The sequence below is a fragment of the Manis pentadactyla genome, chromosome 11 (assembly GCF_030020395.1).
Source record: "Manis pentadactyla isolate mManPen7 chromosome 11, mManPen7.hap1, whole genome shotgun sequence".
Lineage (NCBI taxonomy): Eukaryota > Metazoa > Chordata > Mammalia > Pholidota > Manidae > Manis > Manis pentadactyla.
Genome location: NC_080029.1, coordinates 121,429,055 through 121,455,039, shown reverse-complemented (window position 1 = coordinate 121,455,039; position 25,985 = coordinate 121,429,055). Strand labels below are relative to the sequence as shown.

Sequence of the window (25,985 nt, the reverse complement as noted above, 5' to 3'; positions counted from 1 at the left end):
ACCCTTCTCTAGGTCTCCTCAGGCCTTGGCTGCCTGCCCCAGGGCTCATGCCCACTTGTGCAAGCTCTGGGCAGTAGGCAGGGATTCTGCAGACGAGTCTTTGGTGCATTACTTGTACTGCCTGACACTGGTCCCAGTTTCAGTCCCCTTAGTCCCCTCTGAGTTCTGTAACTCCTGACTTGACCGAGGGCCTGATCCTGAGCTCTCAGCTCCCCAAATCCAAGTCCTGCTGGCAGATAGGTGAGCTAGTGGGACAGTAGCCCAGCCAGCTTGGTTTGCTCTACCAGGATCTCAAGTTCTGAGTCCCTCTTGGAGCCTTTCTGCTTCCTTGTTGACTTTCTTCTTTCTTCTTCCTGCTTCCTTTCTCTTCTCCAGGCCTGAGTTGTCTTTGACTCAGAGGTGTTACAGCCGACAGGGACTTATGGCATAGAAGTCAACCTCTGTGTGGGATAGATGAGGACACCGAAGCCCAGAAAGGTTGCTTGAGTCACCCAAGGTGACACAGCATGATTATAGCTAGAAACCTAGGCCTCCTGACTCCCAGTGGAGGGCTACTTCCCCGGCCCCCACCCGCTTTTCTGCCCCTGGCAACATTTGGACACAACATTGCCAGCTCAGCCTAGCCCTGGTTAATGCGTTATTTCATACTAACATGTAACTTATTGCCAGAGGCAGGCTTCAAGTCTTTCCCTTACTAAGAAACAGAGAGCCCAAACTTGAAAAGAAGGGATTCCGATATGATAGGTGTTTGGGGACAGGTGGCAAGTTCTAGCCTCCTTCACATCTCTCAACAGAACTGGCCTTTGGTGGTCTCACTGCTTCTGGAGATCTGGAAGGGGCCTGTCTCTTGGCTTCTGCCCTGGAAGGCCTTTTCTCACAACCCTTCTGGGTCCACTATGGCCTTTGGATCTCCAAAGATGGCAGCTCCTGGGACAGGCAAGAGGCTATCGGGCTTCGGCAGAGGGCTTAGGCCTAGAGTGAGGTCTGGAAAGAGGAAGCCGGGCCCCCTAGGATGCCCTGTTCCAGGAAAGAGGCAAATGCTCCCTGACCTGTAGCATTTAATAAAGTCATTTTTAGAGGCTGGGGATGAGACTCCAGCACACAGAGAGGGAGGCTGGCTCCAGCACTAAGATCTGTGGGGTCTCAGTTCTTCTGGGAGTCCGAGTGCTTGTTGTGCTTAGTCTCCGAACTGGGCATCAAGGGGTCCAGCTTTGAGGGTCGCCTGTGGTCCCTGGTGTGGGTTGAAGGGTTCTGTGGTGTGCAAAGCAAAGTGAAGTAAGTGCACCCCTGCCGCCAGGAGGATTACCCATGAAAGTGTGTCTTGCCTGGTAAGCCATGCCTCAGAGGACTCAGAACCCAGTGGGACATGTCTTCTCACAAGGTTCCTAAACCCATTTAACCCTGGCAGGTCACACCTGCTTGCTCTGAGTCCCCAGGGCTCAACAGGTGGGTTCACAAAGGTGCCCCTGGGTTCCCTGTCATCCTCCTTCCTTTTCAGGCCTTTCCGGGAGCCTGGAAGGGAGCAGAGTGCTGATGGCTGGAGAGCAGCAGCAACCAGAGTTCTGGCCTTGGGGGGCTGGTTGGCCTGGGGCTGAGCCTGGGCTGTGAGTAGGCCTACTAGCTCTTGGGAAGCTGAGAATGTTTCTCTCTGGCAACATGCTCCCACCCCCAGCAGGTCTGCAGCACTGCAGTTGCCCAAGAAGGGTGCACTCATGGGAGAATCTCAGGCACTGTGGCGTTGGGGGGAGCCCCATTGCTACTCTGCCTATGAGCAAACCCTGTCCTAAAGTACAGCCAGTGTCAGAGCATTCGAGAAATGCCCACATGGGCAACCCTTCATCCACAGCCGTCCACTTGATTCTAACCACTACCTGTGGGGGAAGGGGAGCCTTGGTGGATTTTCTATTCCCCTTAGGCAGGAGGAGAGTTGAGACCAAGCAAGGGTTTCTGTTGATAACAGAGCAGAAGCTGAGCCCAGGTCTTCTGACTTCCAGCTGGGCAGCTGGCTACCCTGGACCGTTTTTCTCAAGGCCCAGTGGCTCAGGAGGTGCGGCGACTGCTAGCCCCACTGCCTGAACCCCAAGGAGCTCCTCTGGAGGGCTCACTCACCGGCAGGTCTGTGATGACGGAGTCCGAGGGGTGTCCCAAGCCATGCTCTTGTTCCTGTAACCGTGTGACCAAGTCCTGCTTCTCCCGTCCCCAGAGTCGAGCTGAATCCTCCAGCTGCAGACAGAGAGAGAGAGGGAGATGGGACCCAGAGGAAGCGTCCCTTGAGCTGCGACAACCAGAGCCAGAGCCTGCTCTCTAGGCAGTAAGTAAACCCCTGGGCAACATGGGCTTGCTCCCTTCCCAAGAGACCTCAGGGGCAGCAGGGGTGGGTGGAGAGGGACCAAGTGACAGTCTAAGACCCAAATGGGCCTTCTCTGAGTCCCCACAAGGTACTGAGCCCTAATTCTGGGTCCACACTCATCCTTGACTCTGGTCATGGACGGAGCCCTGGCTCTGCTCACACTCCGAGGCCTGGTCCTGCTCATACACGGACATGGGCTCTGGGCCGAGCGGTGAGCCTGCCCAGCCTGCCGGACCCCTGAGCCTCACCTACCTGGCTCTCCAGGGACAGGATGCGGCTCTGGGCTCGTTCCAGTTTGGCCAGGAGGTTAAACTTGTCTGAAGGATTGGCAAGGAAATCCTGTGGGCAAAGCAGAAAACCACAGATGGCCTCATCTGGGGGCTGCAGCCATGTGAGCTCAGGAGGCCAGGAGACACTGGGATAAACCAGCCAGGTCTGAGCTCCAACTTCCGCTCCGAATGCAGGGCCTCAGACTTAGGGCTGAAATCTCTTCCCCAAGTTCAGATCGGAATGGCATGTGCTTTTTTCATAGCTGCTCTCCCCACAGATTTTGGGTGAAGTTTTTGCACATCAAGTTTTAGATGTAAAGTGCTCCAGGGAGCACCTGTTAGCACACAGAAAGGGTTATTGAACTGGGAGTCTTTTAGTAAAGTGAAAAATCTGTTTGTGAAGCAAGGGTTCCCCCTGTCTCCTGCTCTTTCCCTGGATGTCCGTGCACCAGGGATGCTTTCAGGCAGAGCCCACTTCCTGTGAGCCCTGGGATGAAGGGGAGACTCCCCTGGGCCCCGGCCCACCCCCTTCTGTAATTCCAAATGTCCTGTCTTTGGGTTTGCACAAAGCAGGGGCACCTGCAGCCGCCTTGGAAGTGAGCAGGGTCAGGGCTTTCCCGGGACCCGGGGCGCCCACCTGTGCAGGCAGGGTCTCTGCGCAATGGGAGTGGCCTGGGCCATCCGTCTCTCGCAGCCTCTCTGCTGGACGTCCTCCTGCTCCCGGCTCCCCGAGGTCCACCTGAGATGGGGAAATGGGCTCTCCAAGGCTGCACCAACCCCAGGAAATGCTCCAGGACAGTTTAGGGAGGCCCGTGTGGAGTCCAAGTGCAGAACAGCCAGGTGGCAAAAGGGGTCAGGGGCCAAGGGTCAAGGGCCAATTAGGCTCTTGTTTTCTATCAGGATGCTAGATGAGGGTAAAGGTGACTCTTGTAGACTGAAGTGCGTTCCCCAAGAGAAAAGAACAAGGTCTGAAAGCTGGTGCTTCCGGCACGCCGGAGACCCTGGGAAGCCCAGCTCCTGGTCTCGGACTTCAACTTGGACTGTGCTATGAGTGACCTGTGCACCCAGTGACCAAGTCACCCCAGGCCAAGCCCGTGCCGCGGTGCTTACCGGCAGGGCCTGCTGCTGCAGAATGATGGGGGCCGGCTGGTGACGGCTCTTCTCCAGCTCTGCCCGGAGCTCCGCGTTTTCGGCCACCAGCACTGAGTAAAGGTCAACAGGCAGATCCTCTGCGGAAGGGCCCAGGGGAAGGCCGGAGGCTGAGAGCACAGGGAAGGCTGCGACTGTGTCACTCATGCTCATGGGATGGGCTTTCTCATCTCCATGTCTCGGGCTTGAGCTGCCCCAGCATTTTGCTCCATTCAGCCCGTCCTCCACGCCCAAGCCTTCAGTGGCTCCCTCCTGCCAGTGTGATCAGGGCCGCAGTCCTCAGGCCGTCATTCCCGCTCCTTTAGAGTCTGGCCCTAATGCTCTTCCTGACCACAACACTGCCATTCGTCCTGCATTATTTCGGCTTTTCACCTCTCCTTCCTGCTTTCTCTGCTCCTGACAGTGTCGTTCGCTGGGCCTTGACCCTGGCTGCTTACTCTTTTCGGGTTGCCTGCTCACCTCTCATCCTATTCCTGAAAGGCAGGCCCAGCTTTCGTTGTTTCCTAAAGGCCTTCAGAAATGGCCCCGCACAGTGAAGGCTGAGTGCCAGGCACACGGGGGTCCCTGGCGAGGCTGTGCCAATGGGCTCAGCAAAACCCTCGGCTTGCTGGCCTTATATGGTACGACCTGGTTCTCTCCTGCTCATCAGAGCCACCTCTGATTGGCAATTCTAGGTGGTTTTGGTTAATATCGATGGAGAAAACAAATCACTGACTTAACCAAAGTATTTTTTCATTTGTTTATTTCGTAGAAGCAGACTCTTTGAAGATATGGGTTGATGAGGAAATAATCTGAAGGCTCCTGGAGGTGAGAAGCCGGGAACTGCCGTCCCAGACAGCCCCCTTTTTGGGGCAGCTCTGCTCTGCTCGCCCTGGTCTGCAGGGCCTCTGCCCTGAAGGCCGGTCTCTTTCTAGCCTGGCTCACATACTGTGTCCTGACGAGGCCTGGGGGGCTCCCTGTTGGAGAAGGGAGCTCAGGGTCCCTCTGGGGCTCTCAGTGCCTGAATGAGGGGGAGAGCAGCTCCCTCTGCCCCAGTTCAAAGATGCTCCTGAAACAGGGAAGCTTCAGGAAGGCAGGTGCTCTGGCGATGGGGCAAAAGCTAGGGAGCAGACGCACCCACGTGGGGAAGCAGACTCACCCCCACGGGGCCTTCCCTGAGGCCTGTCCAGCAGGGGCGCGCTCCTATCCCACAGCTTCTGCTCCAGCACCTGCTCCATCTTCTCTATCACCTGCAGGGCAGGGCACGGAGGATGGGCTAGCCTGGGGGTTGCACACTTCCTGTCTGGGGCTGGCCCCTGGCAGGCTGGCCCCCCCGGCACCTGCCTTCTCCTGCTGCCGCACGGTCTCCTCCAGGGCCTTCACCTTCTGTGGCTTGTCCTGGTACCTCCTCGGCAGCACAGCTTGTGGCTGCTGAGCTTGGTACAGGAGGAGTAGCTCCTTCTCCCTGTCATTCTTCTGACGGTGGGGGAGGGAGGAGAAAGGGGGGAAGAAGGGGCGCCTGGGCACCACCCTTGGCCCCGAGGGTCCGCCGCCCAGGCCCCCTTCCCTCTGCGCTTCTCTCCCTTCTGCTCCCGGACACTCCTTCCCCGGTCCCCTCCCCTTGGCTCCCCGCTCCCTGTGCCCCCAGCTCACTCGAATTAGCTCGTTCTGCAAATGCTGCACCTCGGCCCTCAGCTTCTTCATGCCCAGGTCACTCAGCAGCCGCTTCTGCCTCATGGACACTGGTGGGGTAGGGTTGGGGAGCTGGCTCAGGGAGGAGGCATCTCCCAGACCAAGTAAGCGCGGTTGGTGGGCGGCAGCCATGTCTGCCAGCCCCGGGGCTTGAGACGGGACTGGATTCTCCACTTCCCACCCGGCTCCTACCAGCCCATGTCCAGCAGCAGGCATGCCTGGGGAAGGCTCTGGGCCACCCTGTCCTGCACTCCAGAGCCTGGCTCAGGCGGAGGCCCAGATGCCCTCAGTGGCCTGTACACCCTCACCCAGCTTCTGGGCCTTGTTGGCATTGCTCTGTTTCTCTTCCTCCTCCTCCTGGGTCAGGTGGTTCCTCAGCATGCGGTTCTCTGACTCCAGGATGCTGGCCTGTTTCCGCAGCGACAGAATGTCCTCTGCCATCTTCTGCATGGCCCCCCGGTAGTTGTTCATCTCCTGTGGATCCCAGAGCCTCAGAGCTGAGCCCCCAGCTGCACTGGAGCCTCCACCCTATCTACACCTACACCTGGATGTCAGTGGGTCACCCTCAAGGCCAACGAACAGAGTGAAACCCAAGCCACGTCCTCGAGTCTTAGCAGTTCCCTAGGGGGTGGTTATGACTTGGTCTTCACTTATCCTGGCCACATGAGAACACTTGTCCCAGTGTTCAGGGGCCATGTCTCATCCCATGATGCTGACAGGGGGCACAGACACCGGGTGAGGGAGCCCACAAGCGGTGGAGACTGGAAAGGACCTGGGGCCTGGGGCCAGGTTTCCAGGGCCTGGTTAAATCAGAGCCACTTCTCTGCCTTCTCCCTTCTCCTTTTCCTCCTTTCTAATCCTTCTTCTTCTTCATGTCACTGAAAACCCAGGGAAGAACCTCTCAGGTACCCCACCAAGTGCCACCTGGGAGCTGACCCCAGGCACCAACTCCCCACCCAGCCCAGGGGTCAGAAAGGGACAGGGGATGGGCCTGGGAGACCCAGATAAGGACTCAGAGTCAGGGTTGGGATCCAGCTACAAGACGTAGGGTGTGAGGTGAGGCCAGGATGCTGGGCTTCGTCATTAGGTTAGGAGTAACAATAATCCCACATGTGGTGCTCATTGAGCATTTACTATGTTCCAGGTCAGGCCCTAAGAGGCCCTCCCTCATGTAGTCCTCACAACAAGTCTGTTATTATCCTCATTTTACTGATGGGTAAACTAATGGGTGGCAGAGCCAGGGTCTGAAATCCAGGCCAGCCGTCACTTGAGTCCATGTTCCTAAGTACTATGCAATCCTGCCACCATGCCCCCATATACGGAAACCTCATAATATGTTGAGAAGTAATAAAAGCAGGCTACTGAAAAGAATTACCAGTGTGATCTCAATTAGGAGGAAAAAAATTCATGTCTGTCCTTATGTGTACATAGCAGAATTAATAGGCTATATTTCCGTGCATTTGTTTTATAATCAGAAATTCCCTAGTGTTACTTAAAAAGGTCTGTAAAAGGAGTTTCTTAGTTCTAAACAGCACAAAATATGAAAGAGGGACCCAAAATGTGAAGCCAGAAAGGTCCACAGAGGAGAAGGAAGTGGGAGCTAAGCTGGGGGGAGGAGGGGAGTCAGGCCAGCAGGAGTTTGTTCAGCCCTGGTGGCCTGTGGCTTTCCTGAGGCGTGGAGGCCTTGCACATGCGGGTGGCGACTCTTAGGCCCAGCCAGGCTCCCAAGTCCCCAGGAAGCAGAGCTCTGTCCCTAACTCCCCACTGGACCCCGTGCTGCCAGGATGCGGCCTGGCTCCCAGCCACTGCCTGCAACCTGCTGCATGGTGGGCCGCTGGCTTCCTGGGCAGTGGTTCCCAGGCAGCAGGGGCTCAGGAGACACCACTTGTCACCTGCTACCGCCTAGCCTTCTGGCTGGACTCCCTCTCCTTGGTGCCAATGCTGAGTCCATGTCCTCAGCACGTGCCCCAGTCAAGTTCCAGGTCTTGGCTCGTCCAGATCTGCCCATCTGGTGTCCTCAGACAGCACTGTTAACCGGCACACTCAGCGCAGAGACTGCAGACCCAGGGCACTGTGGTCAGGCTGAGGTCAGAAGCCACAACTTGCTGAGTGAGCTTGGACAGGCCTCTTCACGTTTCTGGGCCTCAGAGTCCTCGTGGGCTAAGCAATGGGCTGCTGTGGGGCTCAGAGGGAGCCCGTGCAGCAGCGGCCGCAGGGCCGGCCGGGACGGGTATGACTTGGAGGCAGCAGTGCTCATCCCCCCGGGGGGTTCTGTTTGGTGGCTGCTTTAATCAACAGGTCAGACCCCATTCTCTTCCTCCTTGCTGCCCTCACCTGGGCTCCCGTGTCCCCTCACCTGCTGTGCTCTAGATCTCAATTTATGGCAGCCCTGCAATTGACAGGGGCTTGGGAGGCCCAGTAGATGGTGAAGGGAAAGCACATGATATTTTAGGAAAGGAAATTTGTCCCTTTCTCCTTCCTCAGTTAAGAGCCCGGTTCAAGCTCTTACCATGTCTTTTCTGCACAATTATAGCCGTATCCAAATGGGTTTCCTTGCTTACGGGGTTCTCGCCTAGAGGAACCCACAGGTCCAGAAAGACAGTTCAAAGGATGCTCACCAAAGTGCAGTTTGTGCAGCACGGTCAGTCTCTGTACTACAGGCAGTACTTACAAAGAATGACCGAGGTTTACTGTTCTGGCAAAGAGGGGTGTCCACACTATATTGTTAAATAGAAAAAGCACGTGGCAAGTGAATATGATCCCATCCATAACGTGTGTGTGTGTGTGTGTGTGTGTTCTCACACACATGTGCATGTAAGTATATAGTAACAGTGGCTACTGCTGAGTTTGGGAAGAGTAAGGAGCACTGGCTTCATCTCTAATTTTTGCATTTTTAATAAGAATGTCCCATATATTATTCATCTGAATAAAATAATTTAAACCTAAATACACTGAGGGTTATACTATGTTCATGGATTGAAAGATGAAATATTTAAAGAGTTAGTTCCTCCCTAAATGGCTTGATAGGTCCAATGCACTTCCCCATCAAAATCATGACACTTTGTGTTATGTGTAGAAATAGATAATCTGATTCTATAATGAGAAGTAAAATGGGCAAGTATAGCTAAAACATTTTTGAAGAAAAACAGGTGGGCAGATTTCCTCAGTCAGCTGTCAGGACTTATGATAGCTACAGTTACTAAGGCAGGGTAATATTGGTGCAAAGATTGATAAGTAGGTCAAAGAAACAGAATTCAGAGGCCTGAAATAGACCCATAGATACATGGACACTTAATTTATGACAAAGATGGCATTATAGGGCAGTAGGAGAGGATTATAATTTTAATAAATGGTGTTGCATCAGTTTGATACCTATATAGAAAAATACCTCCCACAAATCAGTACGAAGAGACAGACCACCCAGAAGAATAATCGACAAGAAATTTGAACTGACATTTGACAAAATAAGCCAGTAAACATGTGAACTGGTGCCCACCCTCATCTTTAAAACCACAATGAGATGTTCCTATATACTCACTAGAGGGTCTAAAACAAAAACAAAACAATCCTGACCATACCAGATATTGACGAGGGAGAGGAAAAGTATCCAGTGCCCAGAGGAAGAGGAAAGGTCACCATCACTTTGGAGAACTGCGTGGATACTGGGTGCTGTCAAACTGGAAAGTAGGCATGCATAGCCTATGATCTAGCAACTACACTCCCGAGTATATACCCAACAAAATGCACGTGTGAGTGCACAAAGAGGCAGGTGTAAGAACTTCCCTACAAGAATTATTTGTGATAACCCCAAACTGGAAACAACACAGATGCCCATCACAAAAGAGTGGTGAGATGGCCGTACAATGGAGTATTACACAACAATGAAAATGAATGGATGCCAACTACCTGAAAGCATTTGGAGGAATCACTCAAATGTAATAGTGAGCTGAAGAAGTTGATCACAAAATAACCTACTTTATGATTTCATATAGAACAGACCAACCTAAGCAATAGGGGCTTTCAATCCATTTGTGGGGGTGGGGGGAGTGATTGAGAGTGCATTCACTTTGTGTCGTGTATTTGCCTGCATGTGTCTGTATTGGGGGCCTCCCAGATCCCCGCAATAATAGGATCTTCCCAGCCCTGAGCTCTGAGTGCTCTGGGGCCCTGCTCCTGGGCCCTCACCACTTCCAGAGGGGTGGGAGGCTTCAGCTCTACCTCCCCAGCAGGGCCCTCTGAGGATGAGCAGGCACACACACTGGTCCTTGCTGAGGGCCCTTACAATGTCTCAGGGATCCTGTGAGACTCAAACTGGCTCAGGATTGAATGCAGACTCTATTCGAAAACCTGTGTTCTTTGCACCTACTAGACTGAGGAAGGGTGGAGGGTTCACCCTTAGAGGGAAGAAGAATGAGGCCCTGGCTTGATTTTGAGCCGACTGGGGGAGTGGCGAGCACGGACGCCAAAGTCCATCTGATGCTCTAAGGGTCCGCTGTGCCCTTTGTCTCTGAGGCCAAGTCTGCCTTGGAGGGAAGGTGGAGGGAGGGGCTTCCTCAGGGAGCCTGGTGCCCAGGCCCTTCCTGTGTCAGGAGAGGTGGGTGTACAGCGGCGTGTCACTGTCCCCACCCCCGCCTGGCCCAGCACAGTGAACAAACAGCGGATTTGGGTGGGTCGGCCTGACCTCACGGCCGGCTCACTTTCAGGTGGGGCCTGCCTCAGGCAGGGGTGAGGAGGGAGGAGCCTGGCCTCCACGGCCTCCTCCACGGCCTCTTCCACGCCGCGCCTCATGCACACCGACCGAGCCCCTCCCCCCTCCGGCTGGACTATGCGGAGAGCGCCCTCCCCCATTCCCTCCACGCAACCTCGTCCTTTCATTGTCCACTCAGCAGATAGTGCATGTGTGCCTGGGTGTGCCTGGGTGTGCACGGGCTGGAGAGTCCTGGGGGCGAGGAGGCGGCCAGCCCCTGGGCCTCCCCCACGGGTCGGCTCCCCCTTTTCATTCAGGGGCTCCCCCTTTCTGAGATCGCATTGTCCTTCATCTCAGCAGTTCTGGGGCTAAGCGAGACTCTGTTCTTAACATCCTCCCTTGACAAAGAAAGCCAAAGCCCAGAGCAAGAGAAAAAGGGAACGGAGGGAGGCCACAGCTCCTGGTGAAGTGGGGTGTCCTCACCTCAGCCAGGTGGCCCTGCTGGAGGAACGGCGAAGAGTTTTGGGGACCCCACCCCTTGGAAATATGCCCTGTAGACATCCCACAGACCCCTATGCCACCCCCAGCCTGGGTGCTCCCTGAGAGATGGGCCTTCCCAGGAGCTATAGGGGACCTTGGCCCTGCCTTATCACCCCCCCAGTCGCCACTCTGGCCAGTGCCCACTGTCCATGGGATGCCCTCCCTCCTCAACTCTGGGTGCCCTCACAGCTGAGGGGGTCCTTGGGCAGCAAAGCTGGGCTGGGAGGCTGTAGCCTGCAGGTGGGCAGCCCTGACCTTTCCCCGCTTCAGGGCCACACTCTGCGTCACAGCCCGGCCTTGAGAACACACAGGACACCAAGCCCCAGATTTCTGTTGCGATCCTGCCCCTGTGCCTGCTCCCCGCCCGACCCCGGTTCCCAGCCTGTTCTGGGGGCTGGACGTGGTTTCACCTGCCTCTCTGTGTCCTCTCTGAGCTGGCACATCCTGTAGGGACACTGACTCTACCAGTGCCCGAGGCTGAGTGCCCACTCACCCCCTGGTCCCAGCCAGCACCCAGCCCTCGGAGCCTGCAGAGCTGAGAAGCGTCAGGCAGCCCCAGATTCACATCATTCCCCTGCTGCTCTGAAGGGAAGCAACTGGGCTCTGGGCCTCAGTGTCCTCATCTGTGGAATGGAAGATCACCTGTCTCAAGGGGTGGCTGTGGAGTAAGGGCGTGAGGAGGGCCAACCCGGGCCCTGGCCTTAGGGTCCTGCTCACCCCCACCCCTGTGCCACCTTCTGAGTGCTTTTTCAAAAAGTTATTCTTACAATAGCCTGGGTTCTGGGCACTGAAGATATGGGTATGTGACTGCTCCCATTTTACAGAGACTGAGGCCCAGCACCCTCCTTGCCCGTCTTACCATGCATTAAGGGGAGGGGTGGTGAGCTTCCACAGGGCCTGGAGGGGGCAAAGCTTGCCCCTCCTTCCCAACAGTACGTCCTGACGTTGCGCTCAGGGTGGGGATGTTCAAATATGCCTGCGGCCACTACTATATTGATCAGAAAGGGCCCTCGTACCTTAGCTGTGCAGGTAGGGACCCTGAGGCTGGGAAGGGCAGCAGTGCCCAAGGTCACGGAGACTCAGTATAAAGCCTGGGCCGGAGCAGCTCATTAAACACTCGGGCAACCAACACTTGCTGAGCACCACTGTGTGCTAGGTTTGTGCCGCGCCAGGACCACGGAGCCCAGGGAGTCCGGACTGTCCCTGCCTGCAGTGGTCTCCTGTCTGCGTGGGGGAAACGCCAGGAAGTGCCTGGTACAGAAGAGGCTCTTAACCCAGCCTGGGGGCCAGGAAGGCCTCCTGGAAGATAATGTGAGTTGACTCTTGAGAATGAGTAGGTGTCGCCTGGGTGTGGGGAGGAGCTCTCAGGACAGAGGACACAGTGGCCAAGGTGGGGAGGTGAGAGAGTGTAGAGAGGGAAAAAGCAGGTGGGTTTCTGGGGAGCAGGGAGGGAGAGGGGAGTGTAGGGGTGTGGCTGGAGAGGCACAGGGCACACGGAACAGGTTTTTGAGGGTCAGTCTCAGGGGCTTGGACTTCATCCTATAGACCATTGAAGAACCTAAGCGGTGGGGTGTGTGTGTGTGTGTATGTGTCTGTGAAAAAGAGAAGATCCCTCTGGCTGCCTGGCCCAGGGGACCAACAGGGGTCTGGAGGCCAAGAGCAGTGAGTGGGCAAAACCAGTGGTGCCTGCAGCAGGCGGGGCAGTGGGTGCGGGGTGGGGACAGAGCTGCCTGAGCAGAGGGGAGTGGGGAGCGGGGGAAGGGTCTGGGGTCCTCGGGGAAGGTGGCCCATGCACAGAGTCGGGGGAGGACGTGCTGGTTGGGTTCTCAGAAGAGGCATGTTGGGTGTGCGGTGCCTGGGTGGCTGGGGATGGTGCGGGAGGTGGTCAGGAGGTCAGTGGTGGTCAAGCTTGGAAAGAATCTCTGATCTCTGCTGGAGATACAGGGGAGGAGGGCAGCCCACGGAGGTTGAGGGAGGCCTTGGAAGGGGGATTTTCTAGAGTCAGGGGAAGCGTAGAGTGAGGAGGGGCTTCAAGGGCAAAGGGAGGCTTGGCGGGGGGAGAGGAGCCTTCAAATCCAGGGTAACTGTCAGGGTGATGAGAGGAAGAGGGGTGGGCTGCAAAGCCAAGGCCACAGAGCTTTGTAAAGGAGACCCCTCTGCTTTGGGTAATGGCACATAGGGTAATACAGACCCCCCCTTCCCACAGATAACCTAAAAACCTGGATACAAAGTAAAAACCACCTCCTTGAAAGCATTAAAGATTTGGTGACAGAGAGGAATTACTGGACAGAGATGTGGGACAAGGGGACCCACCTGTAGGAAAAGCACCCAGCAGTGAAGAAAAGGAGCCGCAGCACAGAACCACCACACAGAAGAATCTCAAAAAAACACCAAATACAAAATAACATACATGTGTGACGCCCTTTAGAGAAAGTTAAACACAGGCTCTATTAGACCATACGGCTGGGGCATCACACTGAGTGCCGAGGGCCTAAAGAAGCGCAGCCAGTCAGCAAGCGGGCACCGGGCGCGTCCAGGCGAGGGGGGCCCACGGTGCTTCTGGGGGCTGGTGATGGTCTATTTCTTGACCCGAGTGGTGACTTCACGGTGTTTGTTTTGTAATACTTGGGTTGTGTTTTATTGTGATGTTCAGTACAACACTCATGGATTATGTTTCACAACTTAAAAGTTGTGAGAGAAAAAAAAAGAAAACGACTTGATAGCTTCCAAATCTGCAGGGGGAGGCCCTGGGTGTGGCTTGTGAGGGCGGCGCCCCCAGGGCCCTTGGCCAGTGTTCTGGATGAGCGGAAGCACAGGGCAAGGGAGGGGAGGACGGAGGGGAACAGTGAGGTTAAGGACAAAGGTGGCTGGGGACACGGTCAAGGAGAGGCGTGGGGGAAGAGAGAAAGGATTTTCTGGAGAATGAAGAGGCAGGCAGGGAGGGGTGTATGGGGGTGCGGGCTGGAGTAGAGGAAGGAGGGCATAGGCAGGTGTCCAGACACGTAGCCGTGCAGGTGGCAGGGCTCTGAAGGGGTGCAGTGGGTGCAGAGGGTGAGCGGCAAGGCTGAGCCAGGGTGCTGTGTTTGCCGGGCCAAGCACACAGCCTTCCCTCTGCTCTTCCTGGGCAGCCATCCAACCTCTAAGGTCCCAAGGCCCCGGTGACCCTCTGCCGGCAGGCCCAGACTGTCTGCCTGTGGTTTGGCCTTACGGCCAGCAGAGGGCAGCCGCCTCCCACTGATGCTCCAGCTTCGGCCCGTAGCCGAGTGAGGGCCGCCCTGCAGCTCACGGGGTTGGGGGGCAACATGCACACGGGCGCTCTTGATGTCTGTCCTCTAAGAGGTCCTGCCAGTCTTCCCACACCTCCGGCCCCTGAACTCTCATTTTGGAGGTTCTGATGGGTATCTTCTGCTGAGAACTACCTATGGAGGCCAGAGAGGTGCAGCGACTTGCCTGAGATCACACAGCAGCAAATCCCAAATTTCACCTGAAGCCTCTGTCTTGAGCCCCCCAGGCCGAATGATGGGGCTGAGTGAGGGGCAGAGGGGTTTTGGACGAGAACCATCTCTAAGCACGGACGCACCCCCACCTGAAGTAATACCTGCACAAGAGCAGACACCCGAGCCGGACGCTCATGCAGAGGGACAACTGGGAGGGACTTGGATGCAGTTTAGAAAGTGTGCTAAACACACGCGCACACACACCCCCCGAAACATAAATCTTTTCAAGTCAGACAAGATTCTTCCACCCCCTTAGGAAAACACACGATGGCCACTAATCCCAGGTAGCGCCTGTGGGAGTCAGTGGGGGCCTCAGGGCAGCGGCTGCCCTTTGTTGGCCGCCTACCGCGGGCCGGGCAGGCCCTTTCTGTTCCTTTTTCTCTAATTGCAGTGAGTCTGCCGCGCATGTTTTCATTCCCACTTCCTGAGGAGGAGGCTGAGACCCCGAGCAGGAGGGCTGGCTAATGGCCCGAGGCTGCCCTGCTCCCAGGGGCAGGGCTACAGTTTGAACTTGACTCTTTCTGGATGCGGTTGAAGGAGTGTACTAGGCCCAGGGGGCCAAGCCTGGGGTGGGGGTACAGAGGTACGGTCACTAAGGTGACAGGCCCAGACGCTACCCTGCCCTTGACCTTCTCCCTTGGCCAGCGCAGGGGGCTGTTTCTCCCAGGCCAGGTGTCTGCTGGGGGAGGGGAGGTGTGCACAAGGCCCAGCCCCATCCAATCCCCTTCAAGCACGAGGGGATCTCCCCACGCCTCCCCAGGCCCGTTTCTTGGTGTCCCTGGACCCCTACACAAGGCAAAGAGGGGCCGGTTCTATTCCCTCAGGACACCCCTCTGCTCCTGAGAAACCAGCTACTAACGTGGTGTTTCTAGTCACCCCCTTCCCCAGGGATTTCCTCTGTGCAAAGGGGCATCTCCTAGTTGCAGAAGTGCCCAGGCAGCAGAGCCGGGAAGCCCCTCTCACAGCTGCGGGCTAACTGCCCTGATCTCCACAGCCTCCTCCCTCAGACAGGCCTCCTGGTCTCTGCCGCCTTGTAGCTGGGCTTCCTTTGTGCTGCGTCAGAACACTGCCTTTCTCCCTGGTAGATGAAAGATGGCTGAAAATGCTGTGCTGCCCCCTCTTTGAGAGGCGGGGCCTAGCTCCCCTCCGCTTGAAACAGGACCTGCCTTAGGGACGTGCGGGACGCAGCGACGTGAGGTTCTGGGACCTCTGAGGCTAGGTTTTCAGAAACCTTGAGGTTGCTGCCCTCGCTGCGGGCACACTTGCTGTCCCCCAGGGAACAGGCCCTGTTACTCCGAGAGAGTCATGCTGTGGGGACGCCAGAGGAAAGGATGTGGGAGGGAGCCGTGTCCACTAGACCCCTGCCCTGAGCCTGTGCCTTGCCACGGAACCGAGGTGGATAGTAAAACGAAAATTATTGCTTTAAGTCACAAAGTTTTGGGGCGGTTTGTTATGCAGTAATAGATAACTGGAAGTTTTCCTGGGCTCTGGGGATCTTCAATGGCTCCCACATGCCCACATGGAAAACTTCCATCTCTGAATTTCAAGGTGGTCTCTCCCAGCACAGCTAGACGTCCTTTCAGAAATTAGCCCTGGCTCTTCTGCGTGTGGGCTAGCCTTCCTGGGGGCCCTCTCCATCCTTGAAGCCTTCCTTCCTTGGCCAAGAAGCCGTCCATGACCCCCCAGCCCGGCCTCCCAATCCCAGCAGGGACCAGCTGCACACTCCCCCTCTAGCTCCTAGAAGACCCCGACCGCCTGGAAGGGCCTCCCTGACCTTTTCAGCCTCTGGTTGCCGTCCTGAGGTGGGGAAGTAGGGCCAGGCAGACCCCCAGGAGTGGTGGCCTAGGACCCTGCCCCTGCCAGGTTTGCCACCATTTGCTGGAAAGAGCTCCTGCAGTTCTCAGTGTGTCTGAGAAGCCACTCTGGGCTAAGTGATCCAATAACTTTAATGGGAATTAACCACATTCCTTCAAAATAAAATAGAAACATTTAGCTTGTGCAAATTAGTGCGGGCTTCCCTCATTTCCCTAGAGCCCTGAGCAAGAGCCCAGTTCTTGGGGGGGCTGCCTCAGTGGGGATGCAGAGCGGGGAGAGGTTGTGCTGCAGATCTGCTGAAAGAGAACCTTTCTCAGGCGTCAGGGCTCCGTGGCTAAGTAGCCCTCACTCAGTGGTATCCCAGGCCTATGTCTCTGGGTACATGGCCCTCTGCCCTTGGCCAAGGCCCACCCAGCCAAACTCCCTTCCATCTGGCCCTGGACAAGCCCTTTCTTTTCCTCATTCCCTTTCAAACCTCTTCACCACCAGAGGGCGGGACAGGGAGGCGTGAGAGCCCCGTCGGCTGGTGGGGACGGGAGGCCCAGGGCTGGTGCCTGAGGTCAGGTAGCAAGGGTGTTGCCCACTGGGAGAGGCTGCACTCCGGGCTACACAGGGTACGGCAAGGCAGAGGGTGGGGCCATCTGGCCTTGGGGTGCGGGCCTGGAGGAGGTGTGACCCTGGAGGGGCACTTCTCCACCTGCCACCACTCTGGAGGCCAAGCCTGGGAGCTCTGCTTCTGAACTGAGGGTAGTTCAGAGCCACAGATGGTCCTCAAGCCAGGGCCCTGCTCACCCCAGAACCCTGCTCCCAGTTTCTCCTGAATGTCAGCTGAGCAAATCTGTGCAAATTGCTCTTTAAAACAGGTTCCCTGAGGGGGAGGCAGTTGCTTCTTTGTTCAGTCCAAGGTTACAAGCCAAGAAACAAAAGGAACGAAGTTTCCCTGTCTCCTCTTCACTCTTTCCCTTCCCGCTGCAGAGTTGGCTCCTGGAAAGCTTTTGTGCTTAGCACAGTGAAGCTTAGACGGGCCGTGAGGCCTTGGCTGAGCAACCCCAGCTGGTGTCTAATTGGCGCCTGCCTGAGTCGGGCACCAGGCACTGGGGGTGGGGCTGGCTTGGGGGAGGTGCTCGGTCTTTCTATCCCCATTTCCCCTCCCAGGTCTCCCAGACCCTGCTTGGCCTTCAAGGCTCCATTCTGGGCCCTCCTTCTCCAGGAAGAAACGCCACTCCGCTCACCCCCTTCCCCAGGGCCACTCTAAGCCCAGCCATTAATCACTCCTCGGGGTTGGCTCAGAGTCTGGCCTCTCCTAGACTTAGGTTGGGGCTGGCTCCTGCCCCCAGCTCAGGGAATACGGGGCCAGACGCTCAGGGGGCTGGTGAGGGGGCAGCTCCCAGCCCTGGCCTCACAGGGCCCTGCCTGCTCCCCCATAAAGAACCCCTTCCCACTGGTTAGAGCTCTGTCAGAGCGCTCCCTGGTTAGAGCGCCGCTGCCTCTGAATAACCCCTGCGCAGTGCGGGGAGAACCCTGGCTGGAGTCCAGAGCCCTGGGTTCTTCTAATCCAGCCTCTGCCTACCTCTGCTGTATGATCTTAAGTGAGGCCCTTGCCCACTCTGTGCTTCCTCATCTGCAGGCTGGGATGGTGATCCCTGTTGCTCTGGGGTTCCTGCCACAGTGGTGGAGCAAATACTCTGGCAAGTGGGATCTGAAGGAGAAAGTGCGTCACTAACCCAGGCAGCACAGGCGCCCTGGCCTGGGGCTGATCTGCCTCCTCTTGGATACCCCTGTCTGCCTCACCACTCGTTCTCAGAGCCCTGGAGAGTTCTGTCCCCCCCCCCCCCCAGCAAGCCCTCCCAGCCTGACTGCCCAGGCTAGCCCAGGCCCAGATGCTTTCAAGGATGTAGGGCTGGACCTCCAACAGGCTAGAGTCAGGGCCTAGATTGGCAAATGGCAATGGTCACTTCAAGGAGTTTTCCCAGAAGTGCATCTCTCTTCCCTCTCTGGGTTCCTGGCATCAGTTCAGGTGGCCCAGGCTGGGTCTGGGGGCCCTGCAGAAGGCCCCTGTGGCCACGGGCATCTAGGGGCTAATGCCTGCAGGCCTCACCTTCTGGTCCGCCCCGCACCTTGCTCTGGGAACACCTTTACTCGTTGCCACGCAACACACCCCAGCACACTTGCCTACAGGTGAGCCAGCCATCCTCCCAGAACCAGTGGGTGTTGGGGCAGACTTACAAAGTGGCTGTTAAGGAGGTCTGGGGCAGCCTGGAGGGCTGGAGGGGGATCTGGCTCCCCCATCTTTCCAGCTAGCAGTCCTGTTCCCCGGGATGGGTCCTTGGGGACTGTTGCTACAACAAGTGCCTGCCTGGTGACAGAGCCCAGCCCTGAACTGGAGGCCGGCAGGCCCATGGGGCCACTTCCCCTTTGTTCCGGTGGGGGGGGCATTTGGGCGGGGTGGCTGGAATCAGGCTGGGCTCATTCCTTGGCTAAGGAACTGCAAGGAGATGGCAGGGCTTGGGAGGGCTGTGGGGCCAGAACCCGGGAAGGGGCAAGGCCCTGAAGGGCTCTGGCATCTGTCCCCACCAGCCCCAGTCCAGCACTGCTCTTCCCCTCCCTGTCCTCTAGCGACACCTGTGTCTCTCCCCTGCTCTCCCTCCTCTGTCTCCCTGCCTCTGTACCCTCAGTCCCTCCCTCCTTCAGTCACCCCTGTTCTGCCCCTCAGTCTCCCTTCTCTCTGCTCCCCCACACCCACCTCGCCCCGTCAGCAACCCCCGCAGCGGGGCTGGGCTCCTCCTGCAGCCGTACAGCCCCTGCTGGGGCCCCATGCCTGCCCCCAGGGCCTTCCCATCTCTGCTTCCCTGCTTGTCTGGACAAATTCCTTTCCTTTTAGTTCAGCAGAGACATGGGTGGATGTTTTTAAAAGGAACTCACTGGGAAGCAAAGGGAAAACAAACCCAAACAAGACAGCCCACCACCTAGAAACGGCCTTGGTCTCTAAGGCAGAGTCGCTGCTTTAACTGCGCTTGGCTGGGTTGCGGCGACACCCCTCTCAGGGCATGGAGGGGTCTGTCTGGCTTTTTCCTAGTTGAGTTGGGTCCAGCCTGTCTGTCCTGGGCAAGACCGGCCCCAGAGCCTTTCCTGATAGGGCCCTCGTCTGCGCACCTGGAAAGGCGGCCGCGCTGAACTGCGGCTCTCCAAGCATTTCCTCACCTCTTTAATGAACAGATGAATGAGTGCTGGGGTTCTCTGGGGCCTCAATGGTGGCACAATAATTATCCCTGACTGGACGGCCCAAGAGATGACAGCCTGACCTGTTTCAAAGGCTCCACCTTTGTCTGAGGCACCCCGTCTACCCCTGGCTGCTGGTGCTCGCTCAGGATCCTGCAAGCTGGGGCCTCTGGCCTTTGTCAGGGTTGCAGTGGGGGGCGGGGTGGGGCGGCTTCCTCTCCTCCTTTGCAGGCCATTATTCGCTTAATTCACTTTTACTTGATGAGGTGTCTTTTATGTAAGAGGGATGGAGCGGGGGAGTCGGACAGAACAAGCCCCCCACTGCGGTGTGGCTGTATCCGGGCCAGCTGGGGCGGTGCGCGCTGCTGGGTTTAGTCCCTGCTCTGCTGCTGACTGTGTGATCTCCGACAGGGCGGTCAGGGAACCTTTCCGAGCCTCAGTCTCCTCCTCTGTGAGGGGGGGGCATGGCCGCACCCGTCTTCTATAGCTGTGGGGGATTTGAATCATCTTAAATCTAAGGCAGAGGCAGCTGCTTCGACTGCCCAAGCAGAGCTCCTGGCACCTGAGTGACTCTGCAAATGTTATTCCCTCCTCTGTGCCACTCGTGGGGGTCCTGGGGGTCTAAGGCTCCTCTCAGGAAATGACAGTGAGGGTCATGGCGGAGATGGCCTTCCTCTCTAGACAGCACCAGCCACGCAGGTAGCATCCCAGATATGGGGCTAGACTTCCCTGATGCTGCCCCTCAGCCTGCCCGCCAGGGAAATGGACTGCTACCTTCTTCTGCATGTGCCCCTCCTGTCCCAAGACCCTGGCGCCAGAAGCCTGGGATAAAGGTGAAGCCAGACTGATAACCTCTCCCAGCCTTGCCTTTAGCCCCCCCCTCACTGAGGGGCCCAGTGCTCCCGCACCTGCTGCACTGCCAATCGATTGAATCTGCTCCCATCCTCGGGCGTCCATGAATTTTTCATCAAAGGCCTGTAGACTTTGGGAAACGCACAATTAGAAGCCCCATCAATAATGCACCACGTGGAGGCCTCGGCTGTGCTCAGCCAGGCCCCAGACATGGCTGTCTTCTCGTCCTGCTCTGGTGTCTGGTGGAGGCAGGAGGGGCACTGAGTGGACCCCTCAGGGGGTCTCTCACTGGACACAGCACAAGTGTGGGATGCTGAGAGGGAGGGAAAGCCATTCCTGAAATGTGGAGCCTGCTCCTTGGAGCCCCAGTGGGACCTACCTGATCATAGGCACTTCATCTGTAAAATGGGTGCTAAGGTGTCCCTCGCCTCTGAAAGTGTGGTGAGACACAGCAGACAGTCGCTAGGTGAAGACTAGTGGGGCTTGGGGACATCCTTCTCCCATGGGGTCCCAGGAGCAGGACAGGCATCAGGTTGGGTGGGGAGGAGGTGGAGGGGAGCACAGAGATGCCCATGGCTTTGGGCGGCTGCATTCACCGGTTTGGTGGTCAAGGTCTGACGTGACCCCAGCCCCATCCACTTCCAGCCCAGCAGGCGGCTCCCCCTGCACTGCCGCTTAGCACACAGCTCCGCCTCTGCAGCCTCAGCAAGTCTGTGGCCAGAGCGGAGGTTCTGTTCTGTCCTGCCTCTGTGCCTTTGCAGTTTCTCCACCAACAGCACGAGGTGCTGTCACCCAATGTCTGCATATCCATTCTTCAGAGGCTGCCTCCTGACAAAACTTCCTGCTCTCCTTGGCTTAGGAGGGGTGGCAACTTCCGTTTTTGAGTGTCTAGAGCCTGTGCCAGGCAGGTAATAACAATAACAGCTCAGCATGGGTGGGCGCGGCTCCAAATATTTATACGGACCAGTCTAACTTTATTCCTCCAGTTACCCAACACAGCAGCTGTGTCACGCCCACTCTGCACGGGAGAGTGAGGCAGGAAGGACTCGGGCAGTGCTGCGTTCCTCCACCCCACAGGCCCCTAGGTTGTGACGCTGTCCAGAACACAGACCTTCCCTGCAATAAAGCCACCACATCGACACGTGGAGGGGAGAAGAGACCAGGACCCAGGTGGTTTGTACCTGCACTTTTGTTGTGTTGTCAGATCTCCTTGGGGCCTGCGTAGTTGTGGGCCTTCACCAAGCCCTGGAGGGGCCCTTGGGCACCCAGGGTTGTGTGTGCCTGTAATGGGCAACCTGAGGCCTGAGGCACCAACTCCTGAAGGTTTGGCATGTGCCAGTGAGCATGAGCCCCCATATCTGAAACCTTCTCCTGGCAGAAATGCCGCCAGCAGGCCTGGAGCACATACGGAAACCATGAATCACCCCTCCCTCCCCCCCTGCCACTGCTCAGCCAGATCCCAAGCCCTGGCACCCAGGCAGGGAACAGCGTGCAGACGCCTGTGGCAGTGGACTCACAGGAGTCCAACGATGATGTTCATACAGGGGCGCTGGGAGGGGCGCAGGGCAGGGGCCGGCCGGGGGAGGGCGGTCAGGGGGCTGAGCAAAGCCCCCTCCTTGTGTGCTTCCCCAGCTGGGTGTTGCCCTTGGCCCTGATGGGTCCACTGCCTGTCCAAGACCTCCATGGCTCTATTAGTGGGCAGCCAGGACAGTGGGCAGAGCATCGCCTCCCATCCATGGGGTGGCTGAGTACTGCCTTTCCCAGGGCCATCCAGCTCGACACATACTCTCCAGCAGGCCCCTTTGGCCAGGCCCTGTACTGGGCACTGGGGACACACGTGACCAAGGCTTGGAGTTTGTATTGTCCCCAAGGAGCTTGTATTGTAGTGGACGTGGCAGCAGGCACAGTAAGATACGCTACATCAGTATGGGCAGTGTAGCAGGAGGCAAGCCCCTCACCCAGGCCCCCCAACCCCAGGGTGCAGGCAGAGGTGTAAACTAGGGCATCCCGGGGCTGGAATGAGTTTTGAAGGGTGAGTTGGAGTTTGTCAGGTGACATAGGAGTGAGGAAGGGGTGCATTCCCGGCAGGAGCAAAGGTGTACAGGAGGGAAGCAGTCTGGGGCACTGGGGGAAGTGTAGACAGTCAGGATGCACGGTGAGGGGGGTGTGGGAGACGAGGCTGGGGTGGCTGCAGCGCCCAGTTGTGGGGCCTAGAATGCGGTGCCAAGGCCCAGCATGGAGCCTGTTATGATCAGGTAAGGTGGGCTGGGCTAAAGCTAGATGATGCTGGCACCAAACATGACTATGAATTTCCAAAGGCCCTCCCAGGAGGCCTGGTTTCCTTGTGAACATGCCCAGTGTGCTTCCCAGGCAGGACACCAGAGCCCAAACAGGGCGAGAGGCTGCCCGGCCCTCCCCGGCACTCCCACGGCAGGGCAGGCTCAGCAGCTGTGCCCCTGGCGCCAGGGAAGCCTGACTGTCCTGAGAATCTGCTAGGGCTGGAGGGACGTCTATCAGAGCTGGAAGAGCTGAGACCTTCTGGAGGAAAGAGCACCCCGAGAGGAGCAGGGTTGGGAAGCTGGTCCCCAAGAACCCTGTGATGGGGAGAAGCCGAGGGCAGCATATTCAGGAAGCTGTCTTTTCCCAGCTGTCCGGGTGGGCCTCCCGCCTGGGCATCCTGGAGCCACAGGCTGCGCCAGCCCTGCCCTGGGGGCTGCCCAAGTCCGGGATCCTGTGCCACCCTGACTCATGCTGCTCCAGGAAGCAGAGACTTGGCAGTGGCTTCTCGGCCCCTTCCAGCCCATGGCCCCGTAACGCGGCTCTTCTCGGAGCAGGGAGGTGCCAAGCTCCAGGCTGTGGGCGCTGACGCTGGGATCAGAGGCAGAATGCCCTCTCTCAGACTGGGGCAACCGGTCTCCCAGGGGATGGCTTGGCTTGTGTCTGGGGGGCTTCCTCAGGAGGGTGGAGGCTCTGCCTGGTGGGGTCAGGCTCGGAGGGCATGTGCGAGGGCGTCAGGCCCAGGACGGCTCCTCGGGGCGAGGGCCTAGAGACAGGGGGAGATGAAGGGAGAGGAAGCCTTGGCCCCACTTTCAGGAGTCCTGGACTGAGGGAGGTGACGGTGCCCCACCTGCGGAGCCCCCAGCCTGTCGGGCAGATGTGGCCCCTGCTCTGGGAGCCCCCTCTGGGGGTGTGTGTGCCATGTCCCTGCTCTGGAGCACATCTGAAGAGGAGGCAGAACCCACACATTCCTGATAAGGACACATGAAAGGGACAGATGGTGCCAACAAGTGCAAATTAATTGAGCAAGGCCTGTGTACACAGGGGCTGTGAACAGGCGGGCTGACAGCCCCGGGAGGGGGTGGAGGGGCGGGGATGGGGCAGGAAGTGGGGAGAAGCTTTAACGAGCACTTATCGATGTCTTGCTGGATCTGCGGCCCGCAGCACGGCTATTGACAAGGCCTGTCTATAAATCTCCCGGCCGTGTCTCCAGGAACCTTAATTACGGAGCCTCATTACCCCTCACACCTCTAGGCACTGGGGACCAGACTGAGCCGGGGCTGCGGCTGACACTGAGGCTGGCTGCTGACAGCCAGCGAGAGACGCCCAGCTCGGGTGGGTTGGGGGACACAATTTAGGGTTCTTTGCCCTAAGAAGCAGAAGAAAGCTCAGCCTCCACACCGAAGGCAGCAGGTGGAAGAGACTTTGGAGGCAGGGAGCTCAGCATTCACGTTTCAGTTTTGCCCTGACTCTTGCCTCTGATGAGTGTGTTGCCTCCCAGCCTGTTTCACCATCTTTATAATGCAGAGAGGGCTGTGGTGAGGATGAAGTGGGCTCAGTCTGTCCAGGGTCGAGTACAGCACCTGGCACTGGTGCATGTATAACCCCTGCTCTTCCCTCTCTCCCGGGTCACTCTGCCTGGAGCTACGGAGAAAGACCGAGGCAGCGCCTGAGCTACGGGAGCTGGCCCAGCATGCATGGCTAGCCCTTGCCGTTCTCCTGTTGGACGTGATTTCACAGCATCACGTAAGGCCACGCTTTGACCAGGCCAGAGAAAGACACAAGCAAGGCCACTCTGTAATCATGTCTAAACACAGATAAAACACGAACATTGTCCAAACCACAAAAACGGCCAGACAGCGGCCTTCCCTGGTTAATATGAGTACCTGCTGCTCCTTTATGAAGGACAATTTTAGCCTTGTTTCGATCCTCCTGCCGTCTGGATGAGAATTACTGTGACACTCACATAGATTATCCTGCCTCCCGAGAGCGTCCAGTTAGAGCAAAGCCCTGTGTGGCTGAACTCACCAAATCACCTACCTAGAGCTGAATCCTTTCCAACACACTCTTCCGGATGCCCCCCAGTTCCTTATAATGGGTGGCCTCTTGGCTGGAAGTGGCCAGTAAACCCAAATGGGCTCGATGACAGGTGTTTTGATTGTCTTTGGCTGGAGGCAACTGAGGTTCAACTACTGGAGCACCGTCCCTTTAGATCAGCGTATTCTCCAGGCCCAAATTCTAGGCTCTCATTTTTACCCTCCCCCACCTCATCATTTCTGTGAAGGTGTGTGCCCACTGTCCCCTCCCCAGGCCAGGAGAGGGAAGCCCTGCAGCAGGGCTGGGGCAGGGAGAGGTTCTGGGGCCACCTGCCAGGTCTCTGGTGTGGCAGAAGGAGCCCCAGGCTGGACATCTGGGCTTCCTGGGGGATCTAAGGAGGCCGAGATAATACTGAGCTGAGGGAGGGACTGTGGGTGGATGAGGGACTGGGGTAACGGGCAGCCGGAGGTGAGGCCCCTTTCCGCTTCCCCAGGGCTCCCCTTCGCCCAGCACTGGGGGGGGCCAGTGGGGAGCGAGGGGTCCTCTGCTCCAAATGCCAGGCCCCGTGGGCAGGGAGCAGACTCCCTGGGGCTTTCTGCAGGGGGAGGCAGGCCCGGCTGGGCAATCCCTGAGGGTGCCTGGGGATGGGGCACGTATAGGTCCCTCTCCCGGGGAGCTCACCTACCTTGTCTCTCCCTCTCTGACTCCATCTAGATTCTTTCTCGGGGGCCATTATGTCCTCTGCGTCCCCATCCTCAGTAGCTGGACCCTTCCCGGCTGGTTGACACTCCTGCCTCCAGCCCAGGCCAGCATTCTCCCAGCCCCGAGTTGCTGGAAACTTCATTTCTGCCAGGCTCCAGGTCCACCCCGGAGCTTTGCAAAGTGCTTTTGCTCTCTGCCTTCTGGGCAATGCTTCCGGAAGTCCGTGTGTTACACTTTGTGTTTGGCAGGTCGAGCCTCAAGGCAGTTGGTTCCTTCAGGTCCCCTTTCACCCAGCTTGTCACTGGCCTCCTTTGGCCACTTGACGCCTCATGACTCACCCCCACCCCCCATGACTCCTCTTGGGCCCAGACCCTCACTGATGCAGGCACTCCCTGCAGGGCACTCCCATTGTCTGGTCTCTGGGGATGCCAGTGCCCCTGCCCACCTCAGGCCTGAAGTTCAATCTTGGTTAGACAGAGCTGCTGCTCCCAGCCCATCTCCACTCATGTCTCAGGACCTCCCTCCCGGAGATCCTAATTCCCCTCCCACTTTGAAGGTCAGACCCCAGGTCCCTCCTGCTGAGATGGCAGAAAAATCATCACTGGGTAGAAGGCTTGGTGAGGTTCGGTATGGGACCTCCAAACATAGTGGAGGAATGGGTGCCCCCCAGGGAGTGGCTCTTGGTTGTTTGATAAGAGGGTCTCGGAGGGGCCAAGAGTGGAATCTGGTCTCTGAACTCAGCCCCCATCCCAATTCTCCGGCATTGTCCTCCTCACCCCTTGCTGTGAACGATGAGGCATGAGAGGCCCTTCACAAGTCACAGGGCCTCCTCCAGGCAGCAGCCTGTGGGCTGAGAGTCACCATTATCCCCATTTCACAGCGGAGGCAGCTGAGGTTCCTGCAGGTGCTGGCTGGAAACT

The 25,985-nt window shown here is 57.5% G+C and overlaps 1 protein-coding gene across 1 annotated transcript in view; it reads right to left on the bottom strand.

Annotated features, from left to right (window-relative positions):
• Positions 1 to 1,049: 1,049 nt before the first annotated feature.
• CCDC33 (coiled-coil domain containing 33) overlaps positions 1,050 to 25,985 on the bottom strand; it is a 102,096-nt gene continuing 77,160 nt past the window's right edge. The window contains 8 exon segments of the mRNA XM_057489057.1: positions 1,050 to 1,251; positions 2,110 to 2,223; positions 2,603 to 2,689; positions 3,730 to 3,902; positions 4,913 to 4,997; positions 5,092 to 5,223; positions 5,401 to 5,489; positions 5,748 to 5,913. Of these exon segments, the coding sequence (XP_057345040.1) occupies positions 1,144 to 1,251; positions 2,110 to 2,223; positions 2,603 to 2,689; positions 3,730 to 3,902; positions 4,913 to 4,997; positions 5,092 to 5,223; positions 5,401 to 5,489; positions 5,748 to 5,913 (954 nt within the window). The 3' untranslated portion in view covers positions 1,050 to 1,143.